The following is a 12961-nucleotide window of genomic DNA, read 5'->3' on the forward strand; positions in this document are numbered from 1 at the left end:
ATTATTCAAGTGAATTGCAGCGTGTGTTTCTACGAGTCTAACAACGGCGCAACATGTCAAGATCATCCGCAGGAGTTTTCAGCAAGAACGACGGAGGCCGGTTAGCTGAAGTACCAATTTCTCAGCTCTTTTCGTTATTCGACGAGTGCACTTATCCCTGATATAAAAGCGAATTAACTCGAAATACAGATATGTGCAAATGGTGGCTATGATGTGCTAGTTGTATGTTAACGAAAGCGGATTAAAACATGCAATGTTCGTGCTGCTCATACTTCTCTTCTACTGCTGAGAAAAAAAAAAACACGTCTTGCTTGCGGCGGATACTACTCATCATCTCGATCATACTTCACAAGTGATCGAACGGAATAACTAGCCGGATCGAGTGGGTTGACGATAAGTGTAATAGAGAGCTTGTATCCTGTAGTCTCCGTCGAGGGTTGTAAGGTTGCAGAAAAGCAAACTGTCGGGGACCTTGCATCATAACTTCTCGCCAAAGCCTTCGTGTGCGTTTTGCAACATCCTCTGAGTTGTACAAACTTGTGGGAGAGGCACTATCCTATGGACTGTGCCAACTTTGGAAAGCCAGTGAATGTGTACCGACATCCACTTCCATGCGTAACGCAGAGCCCTCGGCTTTGTGCCAGCTTGGTGCAGTCGGGACCGTGACAGGGTACACCTCCGCCGGGAGCCTTGCATAGCTTACGGGTCTGCGCTTGCTTCTTGCAATCGGGTACACTCCACCGCGCCGCCTTCCGTCATTTTCTGGTGGTAGGAGTCCTACCAGTTGAAGATGCCATGATTAACCGTAGACGGAGACGTGCGTCATGTGACTCAGAATCGACTTTAGACTGCCCGGCGACCTAGTCGGCGGCATTACTTTACCTCATATTTAATATTCACATCGCATCAGGGTCCTTGGTGTCACGCGCCTTATGATACTAAGCGGAGTGCAGTGCACACATACGCTTGACACCATGGCATTTTTGCCAATTCTGCTGTATTTCAGAACCGAGACTCCCATCCTGGAGTCAGACTCACTCCTGAAACGTTCAAAGCATTCACCAAATTGAAAAATTCGCTACTGTCTTCATAGATGTTTTTTGTGTTTTCTTAGATTGATCTCTACGCACTGCAGCGTGTTTGGGGGTACCTACAGAATTCTTTGGGGCAAGCACGAGACCGAGGACGGTCTAGAAAGTTGTCTTTCGACTAAACATGTATTTAATGCAGGCCTTCTCTGAGTTTAATCACTTCGACACCCGATAGTGAAAGCGACGTCACCGACCTCGAGACAGAGCAACCAGTGCGACCGAGGTCCTGCATGAAAAGCGCGAATAGTCAATGGGCGAGCTTGGCGGTGTTTCTGATGAGAAAATTATCAACGTTGACAAAACATAAAGATCCGTAACGTTTAGTTGATAAAGATCGTCCTCGCGTTGTAAACGACTTCAGGGGCAGTGAAGGTCTTGCCACATCTTTTGAATAGTAAGCAGCTGGCTACAGAAAAATTCTACAATAGTAGATGCGAAGTCATGAGATTCACAAGCAACAACGACATCTAATGTTCTAACAATTTTAACCTCTGTGCTACTAGACGATTCGAGCCAACTCTTTGCCTGGAATTACCTACCAACGGGTAATACCTTGTCTGCTCAATCTATAATCTTATCGTAAATCCCCTTACTTGCCCTCCTGCGACCGTCGGCTCTTAAAGTATTTAGCATACCCCAAGGAGAGGTTCTTGTACGTCAGCTCGAGGTCTCGGTTTTCGTTCTGACTTAAACCGTAGTCAACTTGCTTCACGCTGAATCCGCTATTGTACCACCGTTCGTACAACTTTTGGTTCTTTCTCGGGTCTGTCAGCGTCTTCTTAAGTTTGTGCTCAATGAACACAGGCTTCTTGTCTGGGTTGTACACTTGGGATTCTTGGATGTTGTTCGTATCAGTAGTACGCAGGAACCGTCGGCTCCTCGGCTCGGTCTTGACAGTATCGATGGCCTGGACTCGCTCGTCCGAGGCCACCGTCCTGAGGTTGGAATCGATCACAACTCTAGCAGCCGACACAGTGCAACTGGTTGCAGCGAGAGTGGCTACCGCCATCAGCAGTAGATACTGGAGACGCATGCTTGGTATTCTTTAAGTGGATCGTGAGTGTTGCTCAGGAAATTAGGAAATGATCGAACAACAGTCTTGCTTCAGACAGCGGAACTAGGAGACATTTCGGCGATGCTACGCCAGTGAAAACCATCAACACTGGGAAATACACTTGTCTCTCCACCCGTCAGGGTGTCAGAAGCTAAACACCGCAAACACATGATATGTACTGTACAGTGTACAGAAGTCCCCTGTTTGCGCACCCTGATCTTTCCGTATCCCGTCTAATCGGATTCCAATATGTTCTGAGGAAAGGTGTGCTGGATGGAATATTCTTAATTTCCTCTCAAATCGGATTGGCGACCCCAAAGCGCTTATTGGAGGAACCGCTGTGGACAATCTGGAACGGCAGCATAACGAAAGGACAACCGCCTCAAGTTTGTCAAAGCCTCTTGATCGAAATCTACAGTTTGTAGACGCAGCGCACAGCTCGTCTCGCCTTCCAAATCAACGACGCGCCGTGTACTAATGCGCGCATCATACCGTAAACTCGAGCCTGCGAGCCTCTGGATACTTCGCAGGAAGGCGCAATCCATTCATTTGCAAACACGACAGTGCTTGGCACCGAGCCACGAAAGAACGGCAGGCCAGCCGTTGGGTGCGACAAGAGCTGACGACCATACACTGCATGAAACTTAAAAACAATGACATCATTGTGCCGCTTTTTCGCCCGGATCTGCAGTTTCCCTGGCTTGAGAAGAGTGGGAAACTGTGCACGTTTCATCTTGTTCTTCATCTCGTCGCACCACCGTCTCCCTTGCCGTGCAGGTAGCCCTCTTGGCTGTGATATCCAAGAGGTTACTCATAGCTTGTACTTCAAGTATCTACCTGTATCTAGTTGCCATTTCCTTGCGTGCGAGCCAATACTGATTGCATATTAGCATCTGTAATTCGTGTAGATCGGGGAGACACAAAGCGGGAACTGGCAGTCGCTGCTACAGTAGTTCTTCGTTGTCTATCTTCCTTCCTCCCGCTCCCTTTACACTGTTATATCCTCTCCTTGGGGCTCTACAGTGAAAGCTGAGCTTCCCAGCCCACTACAGTAGCGTTTTCAAAGTGTTTGTACCTGTATATCTGTACTACGGTATTAATAATCATGTTGAAGAAGTTAATAGACAGTTCTTGATCTTTTATCCTGAATCTCACTCTTGCTTACGAGCACCGGCTGCCAGGAATTTTTGTGTTTTTAGTATTAGTGTTTGGTATTAAGTGTATATACTAAACATGTTGAAGAAGGCACATAATTGGGCATGGTGTATAATAAATTGTCCATTTGAATTCATGAAGGTTTGGTGTTTGGCGTTTTGCCGACGGGCGTGTACAGTATAATATACTGTTATACCGTACCATGGTCCTGTCAACTATTGTACCCGACATTGAACAATGTGCCAGAATGTCTGTGAGCATAAGAGGTACTAATTCTGGAAAAACCTATATCGACATTTAGATATAGGGTGCAATCCGGCATTTAGATTCCGATTCCGAGATCGGTTTCAGCCAATTCGAAGCCGTTTAGAAGCTACAAGCGCTCGAAAACAGCCACTCCAAACGCAGCAAGTTTAGGGAATCGGGTTGAACAATATACAGCTATCTGATTGGCTTAGAGTCTAGATCATATGCTTAGAAAAGAAAAAAGGTAGCGTGTTGTCGTATCGGGTCTATCCCATTTTAACTTGACGTCTGTCACATAAATATCTATATTAACTTTCGAGATCATATATGTATATGTGGCGACTTTCTCCCTTGATGTGGTGAAAATTTAGTTCGCCGAGCACCCGTTGCATTGTACGCTCTGAAAGTGATATCTGAGTCATGTCCCGAAGATGGTTGCTAATACGAACAGCCGTGGTTGGACGTGCAAGCTTGTTCTCGCTTTCAATAAAAAGCCGAATGACAGGCTCGATTTCTGTGAGATCATAATCCCGCTCACGCCCTCTGTTGCTGTCGTTTGTCTTTGTACAAAAATTAAATTTTAGAGTTAACAGCTATGTTGCAGTTATGAAATGCATGCTCAGACCTGACCTCAAAGTTGGTGCCGGGGGACTCGCGCTCCGCCCTCATCACTGAATTAACAGTGTTGGGGTGACAGTCCAGGCATGTGCCAACTAATTCTCTTGTCCGTGTGCCTTTGAAAAGCCCCTCAGCTTTCTGCGCTTCGAAAAACCTGTACGCATTCACAATCATGCGCTTCTCCAGGGGGGTGTACTCGTGCTTCGACTCCATCTTTTGTGAACTGAAAAGTGTGTGGGCATCCTCGGCCTATGCTATTCACGTTGTCGGCAGACTTAGCTATCTATAGAACCCCTCAGCAGTCTTGTCGGCCAAGAATTGAATTCGCTACGGTCGTTTGCCTCGGATGTTACAATTCCTGGCACATTGTTCAATGTCGGGTACAATAAGGGTGACCGTACCGGTAGAGCTACCCCTATTCTATATTTGGCAAGAAAACCATGTGGTAATTGTAGATTTGGCAATGGCTAGTGGAAATCTCACAGCGGTATTGCTATTTTCCTGTCAATCAAAGCGTGAAGTAATGGATTGCGATGCAGGTACGAGGTGGGTGGAAGCTTTCCTGGGCAAGCCAATGAAGCCGAAGCTGCGTCCATTGAACGAACACCTCGTGGCATGGAGGTACAGACAACGACGGATAAATCCGGGCGACACTAAAATCCGGGTGAGACAGATCCTCATTCGATCCCCATACAAATTCTATGCCCATTTTTATCCAATGAAATGCTTAAATGAATTATTTTAGAGCCAATCAGAAAGTTAAAGATAATGAGTGGTGTGAAGCTAAACTCCTTTGCCGACACAGTAATTTGATGTCAGTTGCGCAATGAAACGCGTCGAGCAAGTGACGACTGCAGGGTACGGAGCGGCACAACTGGGCCAAGTGGCGGCCGGTGGTGGCCCCCAGGCGGGCGGCCAGCACCTGGTAGAGCTCTCCCAAGGACGTGCTGAGTAGAACCACGTAGAGCAGCTGGTAGCGCGTGTAGGCGCCGCTCTGCAGGTCCGCCTCGAGGTTCCCCGGGTCCAGGAAGGCCATGCTCATGAGACACCCAGTGCCCGTGTAGGACTAGAGCACGGACCAGCTCAAGTGCCACCGTCTTGGGGAGGTGGTGGGGGCATCTGGAGCATGCGGGGGGGGGGGGGGGGGGGGGGGAGCGAGCAGCGCCGAGGTGTGGAAGATCAGCATGACGCATATCCGGGTGTGAGGTTGCCACCGAACAGCTCAGCGTTGCGCCAACCGCTTAGTGCTGGTGTCATGGGGCCACTAAAATGTGAAGCTAAGAAATAGTGCTAAAGCTACTGGAGGCACGGCAAAAGAAAAACGCCTTCGTGCTATTCATGCCACTATTGCTGTGTGGAACGCCATACCGACAAAGGCGATAATTCGCAGCATCAAAAAAACAATTCCTAGGTACCCTAAGGTAACTGTCTAAAAAGACGGATTTTTTTTGCTTTTCCATACGGTTTCAATTTCGTTTTCTGTACCATAGGTTAGTTTATCAACCAATCCAATCACAGAATTTTTACTCTCCGGATTTTTGTGTCGGGAGCGGAGATTGCCCTATAGTATGGAGGATGTCATTCAGTGAGTCCGGATTTATCCGTCGTTGTCTGTACCTTCACTTCAGGGGGATCACGACCTGGTCGGGCGCCAAACAAGGCGGTAGACACATTAGACTGCTGCGCCCACGTCACAAGAGCCCCATCGACGACGGCACCCGCCACCGAGGCTCCTGTAGCCACTTCTCCCCCCTGCAACGTGATGTCTGTGCCACCATCGCTGCTAACTTCTATCCAGGCCACATAGAGACCTTTATCTCCCGATATCCGACAGTTTGCTCGTCGGGCCGCTCTTTTTGATTGTGAGCCGACGCTACTCACGCTACCCAAAGCTATTTTCACGGCCAAATTTGGCCGCAGAAATAGCTCTGGGATCGGAAAGCTATTTTTGGAGGAATTTCCATAAATCAGTGATTTTCACTGAGATTCGTTAAAAAGATTGTGAAAAAGGCAACAGTGATTTGAGTGGTAGTACTATTAATACAGTAATACTGTAACGGTACTATCATATTGTTGATCATAAAATGTGGATCGCTGGTGTACATCATTACTCTGCTCCATGCAGGGATAATAGTGTAGGTGGTGCCTAGCACCCAGCCTAGTCCCCACGTCCTAGTCAATGTAGTGATGCACAGTACGTAACGTACCGCACTGACAAGTTTGTGCCTTTAATATACATGCTTGCAACGTGCTTGCCTGTTTGCCATCCTATTGGCAAATTCGTTTCTCGTATTTACTGCTTCTTAACCGAATCCGTATTCCCCAAGTTAGTACTGACGGTAAATGACCCACGTTGGGCTGCACCAAATACATCCACGTCAGCGATACCAGTAGTGTAAATCGTGAAGTACAAATCCACAGCCCAGCCTGTCAAGCATCGCGAGGGCTTCACGATGGTTACCACAAAGCATATTCGAGCAAACAGTTTGCAAACGCTAGTATCTACCACACACCCTAATCTAAATCTAAGTGTCTACAAATTCTCAAATGGTTGTGCGAATACTACTACAATCCTGTGTATCCTGTGTATCCTGTGTATCCTGTGTATCCGTGCTTCTAAAGCCAACGCTCCAAGCAGCAACCATTCTCTAGTAGAGAGGTTGCTGCGATGAGGCTGGTTCCCACGATCGGACTATCGTGCCAGAAGCCTCTCTTCTCGTACTGTTAATCGACAGCAGCGAACATTCCGGCGTGCTCTAGGCACACGTCATGCAAGGACGGAAGCGTAAAATGGCGCTCGTTAAGGGATTAATAAGTCGAGTCCAGGTAGCGTCAGGAGGGGGGGGGGGCTTCACTGATAAATCACGTACGGACACGGAATTTGCTTTGATTCCAGGACAAAACCTATGTGGTCCAGGTTTCACGAGTTTTTTTTCCCTCACAACATGTCATTACTACAGTAGTATAATTTGCAAAACCAAGAACCAACTTACTCTTTTTGGCGGACAATACTACTGATATTGGATTAACCTGAAATTTGTATATGAGTCCAATACTAAAGTTAATCTAGTACACATCAGTAGTTCCAGACAATTATCACAATCTTTTTGACGAATCTCAGTGAAAATCACTGATTTATGGAAATTCCTCCTATTATTTGTTTGGCATTTGGCGATGCCGTTGGCACCACCTGTAGCCAAATCCAAGCCAAATTTGGCATTTGGACAGCTCGACTGGTACGGTCACCCTAGGCGCATGTATAGATTTGGTCAACATGAGCACGTTTCACAAAATTCTTTGTGCAGACTAGAAAATGTCGGAGACACTACGGGAGGGGGGCTATAGGGTGGATATTTATCGCTAGACACCACAACGAAGGCAACCAGACACCACAACGAAGAACCCGAAGCCGATTGGCCAAAATTAATGCAGTGCGTGACACAGCAAACGCCCTTAATCTAACCCAACGAACGAGAGAGGACGGTGCACCCTCGTAGGTGGAGGTCATGGGAAGGCCAGCAGCAGTCTGCGGTGCCAGCTGAAGAATGAGCACGAGTATTCGCACTGGGCCTGGCCCAAGGTGTCGGTCGCGATGCCCGCGAACTCGACCACGGTCCCGTCGGCGATGCTCACATCAGTCACCTCCATGTTCAGCGCCTGCTCGTCGTTCGAGAGCGCGCCCTAGGGCTTGTGAGTCGTACCTGCGCGACCTGGACGAGAGTTTCGCGCGCCTCGCGCTGCCCTACCACGACGTGGCCACGGGCTACGTGCGGGCCGTGAGCGGCCAGTGCAGCAACATGTTCGAGTGCAGCGGCATCTTCGGCTCCATCGGCTGCGCGGCCAACTCGACGGAGAGGAGGCCACACTCAGCTTTGACGGCGTCGACGTCACGGGCTACGCCGTTAGCGGCGCGCCATATGAGAAGTTGTGCGACGATGACGAGACCTGAGGCTACTTCGTGCGCGACGATCAGGCCGGCAAGTCCGTGTCCAGCGCTGCCGGCTTCGGCATGTAGGTGGTGGTGTTGTTGCCGGGGCTGGTGCCAAAGCTGGCACGGGAGGATCCATACGAGACGAGGCGTAGAATAAAATCAAAACAACATCGTTTCTCCTCTTATTCCTGATTCTTCCGCCTTGCAGATTTCTCTTCTCCGTTGGCACCCACGAGTTGGCGGTCAATGGCGTGGTAACAATGCCTCGTGCCGTTTAAAGGTTGAGGGAGGAGGAGAGGAGTCATGCTTAGGGCAGAAGATGATGCGCGTGCTGTAGGAGATGAAGGTGGGCATATATGAAAACATGGATATTTTTCTGTGACTAACTGTGATGTCTTCACTGTGCGAGCCGTGTGGAATCTCCGCGCACTTACGAGTAAGGATAAAAGGTATCGTTAGCCACTGTAATTGCACTGGTTAGCAACTTCTAATGTGACTCCGTATTGCTGAACGTTCCTTACCTTTAGGATATATACAGCATTGCGCATGCTGCAGGTTGGAATTCGAAATATACCAGGAATTTGGCGGGTGATGGCTGAGCTTCGAGGCAGGTCATTTTCTCTTGCTCTTGGTTGTTTCTTTACTCGTCTACGAGAGATGGCGACAAACCACTTGCAGCCCTTCGCAGAACACACCCACTTTTTGTAGTCTCCGTTGTTGGTTTTGATCACTACGCACTTGTTAGCATTTACAGCCAAGTCTCTGATGAATTGGCCTGCAACTCCTGGATCATGAAACACTGCGTGCCGTTCTATCTGGTCGTAGCCATACTCCTCCAACAAGTCGCTAGGCATTGAATGTGTTGGATGATCTACACTGTTGTTTAGCAAAAGCGCTTCGCCAACCCAGTACTGCACCCTCCGTCACGTTAGGCCCCTCTGCACATCTCAGTGCGGCTTGACTGCGAGCGTTTGGCTCCTGGATGTCTTACGAGTCTCCCGCTAAAACGCCTCCCGCCAAGCCGTCGCAAAGGTCACCCGGTTGGTGCTTCGTGAAGGCAGTGGCTCGTAGTTCACAGGTTTGCCTTTGAGAAGTTCTATTTAACGCCTTGCTAACCCCCAACGTGCACTTCAACAGTTCTATAAACAGACATTAATTTTGGCCAATCGGCTTCGGGTTCTTCGTTGTGGTGTCTGGTTGCCTTCGTTGTGGTGTCTAGCGATAAATATCCCTATAGGGTAATGCTTAGTTTTGGAGTCACGCCACTGTATCGAAGCTGCTGTATTCACTTGTCAATTTGTTTATTAATCAATGCGCTACGCTGCCTGCATTATTGCGATTTTTGCTCCTTGACGTAAGCGGCATAGCCCGAGTAGAGAACCTTGTACGTGTTTTCAAGCTCTCGGCTCTCATCCTGGTCCAGTTCGCTGGCAACTTGCTTCGCAGTGTACCCCTTCTTGTACCATGTTTTGTACAGCCTTTGCGTCTTTTTCGGGTTGGACAGCGCTTTCTGCAGCTTATGCTCGATGAACTTCCTGTTTGGGGCAACTGGTTTCGTGTCCTCGGTAACCGTCGTATCAGATGTGCGCAGGAATCGCTTGTTGGCGCTGTCTGCCTGGATAGTGCCACTTGAATAGGCTTGATTGACGGACGCAGCAGCCAGGATTTTGACGTCGTCCGCTACTCCATCCGCGGAGATGGCACTACTGGCCGCCACTAGGGTAGCCACGACCACCAGAAGAGTGTAGTGCAGGCGCATATTAGTGCAGTTGGGTCTGGGCGCGGTGTGCGTCGGCTTGGCGCTTATTAAAGAATGAGCTCTACAGTCGAGATGGGACGAACACACGCTTCTGAACGGACAATCCGAGCCAAACCGGATATCGCCCGGCGGATGCGTTGGGGCGGAACCTCAATCACGTGCTGCGATTTGATTCGCGAGCGAAACCCGAAACACGAAAGCACATCTCTTGCTTCAAGCTTTTGGACTGTCTGGACCACGACGCTGTCAGTTTTTCGGTTCCGAATCAACAACTATACAGATGTTTGAGCATAGTAATGTGCTTCGAGGGGACAACACCAGTCGAAGCTGACGACTGGGTCCTTCTATCCTAGCTTTTAATCAAGTACATGTATTGTGCCTTTCACCTGTTTAGGCGGGCGAGCTGTGAATTAGATCGACCAACGCTTATTTAATGCTAATTCTGCCTAAGATTGAGAGCGATTCCCCTAACTCCAGGGAACAGCATCTGCAAGCCAATCAACGGGAATACGGCGGTCTAAGCATGGGATGGCGGGCAGCAGACCGCAAATCGCGTTGTTTTCCTCTAACAAGGGCTTGATTAGCATATTTCACCTCAACTCAGCCTCACCATCACCGCATCTAATTGGACAACCTGGAATTAACATGTGAATTAGCTAACCCAATGAATAATTAGGGTCGATAAGGAATAGAATAACACGAGAACTATGACGGTAGAATTTGTGAAAGGCACAATACATACTTAAGTATTTCATAGAAATACTGTATTTTACAGTATGGACCTGTACGATTTGTGCTCCCGGCGAAGCAGCGATATAGTATGTTCGTTGAATGTAAATGGCACGCTGGAGCCGTAAAAGATGCTATCTCTACCAGATACTAGTATGTACTAGTACTGTGTAATAAGACGTCGGCCCTTCCTAGCGACAGAGCTGAGCTGCATGCGCGCATGGGCACCAACGACTCGCTGAGCGAGCTCGGGCTGAAATGACACCTGGGTCCAGAGAATGCGACTGCAGTATGATCGTAAAGGTTGTGGAGACACGCAGCGTGCGTCGCATGGCAATGCCAATTGCCATCTGCCAACTTCAACGGCAACACAAAACGCTGCATCGTTCGAGCGTTCATGACAGTGATTCACTCGCGAATTGTAGAGGCTTGGTGTATTTGAATGGCGAGTAGGAACTGTATTGCCCTCTAGTTCACGCTGGATCAGCTTCCGAGTTCCCCGCGGTCTCAGGGCCGTTCTTAACGGAGCGGGTGTGCGGTAGGCTCGGTAGGCCGGGGTAGGCTGCGCAGCGGCTCTGTGCAGCAGTCGGGAATACCTCGAAGGAATTTTCGATCACGGATCGGTAGGGGGGGGGGGGGGGGGGGGGGGCGCTGTCCGTGGTAGGCTGCCCAGATTCAGACTCCCCATCCAAATGGATCGCCCTCGAGAGTTGCTGCGCACCATTGTCTAGCCCAGCGCGAGCTCCTCTGAATAATCTTCTCTAATGGCAAGCGCCTGCGTCGCTGCAGCGACACACACGCCAATGTCATTCATCTCTTCATCACTGGACGAACTGCTCCATTCCTCGTCGTCCGAATCGACTAGCTGAGGGGACATACGTAGTATCTGCCACAGGGGGTTCGGGGCGTTATGTCAATGAGACAAATTCTCGGACACAGGTACAGTCTGGGAAAGCGCCTACCGCCCTACACTCCGCCATTCTTAACGACGACGCGCAGAGTGGTACTCTCTACGCCCCACCGCCCTCCCAGCCTACCGCTCCGTTAAGAACGGCCCTCAACATCGCTGTTCCTAATTCGGCCAACCGGGAAATTCACAAATCCACAAAAGATGGCAGGGCTAGTTTGGTTAGCGAATTGGAGACGGACAGCAGCTACTCCGAAACTACTTTTATTTTGCAGTGTGGCTGACCGCACAAAGCAATTCAACGGGGTCTTTTTGAAGGAGGCAATAAGAAAGTTGTTTAATTAGTTCTCATTAACCGTTGCTATCTGCTTGGGAGGCACAAGCCGCCCTACGAGTCGACTACGTATTGACATGCACCTTTGCTGAACGATTGCCCAATGTGCTACATAATAATTACCCACTTTGTTCAAGACATGTATGTATATCGATCTGGAAGACCCGCTGCATTCGCAATGCTACCATGAGCTACGGTAGCTATTGCTTAGAGCGGGAAAGCGGCCTGGAGGGTCTTGCTGAAAAATTCGTCTTTGAGAGGCATCTTCGCCCCAATCAAGTCGAATGCGGTGGTGTCCCAGTCAGTGTCAGTGTCAATCAGAACATTACGTGCCGCATCAGGAAGCTGGTCCCAGTGATGATGTCCCGGAATTCCCCACTGTCTCCAGTCTACTTCACAGGTGTGCTGGCAACGATGATACCTCCACCTTCACACTGTTGCCGTCGAGGTACCTCGCTCCTGGGGGTGTCTTCTTGTCGTACCCAATGACGGCGGACACTGATACTCCCAAAATCGTTTGGTTGGCGACAGCAGGGTTGTCGATCCAAACGACCACGAATTCCCAGTTATAACGGCGGCCAAAAACTCGGAACAACGGGTGCGCGGAGGCTGCCTCGCGGCCTTTTGAGGCAGGGTGCGGGGGCACCCCTCACGGATGAAAAATGTGGGCTTGAATCTTTACATTTCTGGTAGCTCTTCCTTGATAAGTGTGATGCATGCAATAGCATACTGCATGTACTGTTGTTAAGATCGATATCCCTTTCTGCGTTGGCAGTACAGTTGCCGACAGGCTGGGCGATACAGCTCAAATGGAGGATAGTGTGGCGCTATTGCCGATGCCGGGCGCGCGTAACGCAGCGGTTGGCCTGGCTTGACAAGCACGGGGTAAGTGTCGCCCTGAAAGCTCAAGGGTGGACAAAATGGAGCCTGGGGGTCGTGGGCTGGTACGTAGAAAGTGTCTGCAGTCGTCGGGGCCTTTGGAGCCATCTTCGACGCGCTAGATGGCGTGAATTGGACCAAATCAGCCTTCGGGTTGTCATTCATGTCCACTGTTTGAGTCGACTTGGCAGGAGAGGGTAGTGGTTTTGGACTTGTTTTCGCAGCTACAAGAAGTTTTGCGTGGGCCTTGCAGCACCC

General features: G+C 49.5%; 3 protein-coding genes across 3 annotated transcripts; all 3 read right to left on the minus strand.

Moving 5' to 3' along the window:
* Nucleotides 1-1680: 1680 nt before the first annotated feature.
* Nucleotides 1681-2124, minus strand: IUM83_03642 (putative secreted RxLR effector protein; the record flags this gene model as incomplete). The annotated part of the gene is made up of 1 exon (XM_067927661.1): nucleotides 1681-2124. The coding sequence occupies one exon, from the start codon at nucleotides 2122-2124 to the stop codon at nucleotides 1681-1683; it is 444 nt and encodes a 147-aa protein (XP_067795507.1).
* A 5544-nt stretch (nucleotides 2125-7668) lies between these two features.
* On the minus strand, nucleotides 7669-8643 carry IUM83_03643 (mucin-like protein; the record flags this gene model as incomplete). The annotated part of the gene is made up of 3 exons (XM_067927662.1): nucleotides 7669-7845; nucleotides 8483-8524; nucleotides 8617-8643. The coding sequence occupies 3 exons, from the start codon at nucleotides 8641-8643 to the stop codon at nucleotides 7669-7671; spliced, it is 246 nt and encodes an 81-aa protein (XP_067795506.1).
* Nucleotides 8644-9425: 782 nt separating this feature from the next.
* IUM83_03644 (putative secreted RxLR effector protein) lies at nucleotides 9426-9854 on the minus strand (the record flags this gene model as incomplete). Its single annotated transcript, XM_067927663.1, has 1 exon — nucleotides 9426-9854. One exon carries the CDS (start codon nucleotides 9852-9854, stop codon nucleotides 9426-9428), a length of 429 nt encoding a protein of 142 aa, XP_067795509.1.
* Between the last annotated feature and the right edge of the window lie 3107 nt (nucleotides 9855-12961).

This window comes from Phytophthora cinnamomi, assembly GCF_018691715.1.
Source record: "Phytophthora cinnamomi strain GKB4 chromosome Unknown Contig21, whole genome shotgun sequence".
Lineage (NCBI taxonomy): Eukaryota > Oomycota > Peronosporomycetes > Peronosporales > Peronosporaceae > Phytophthora > Phytophthora cinnamomi.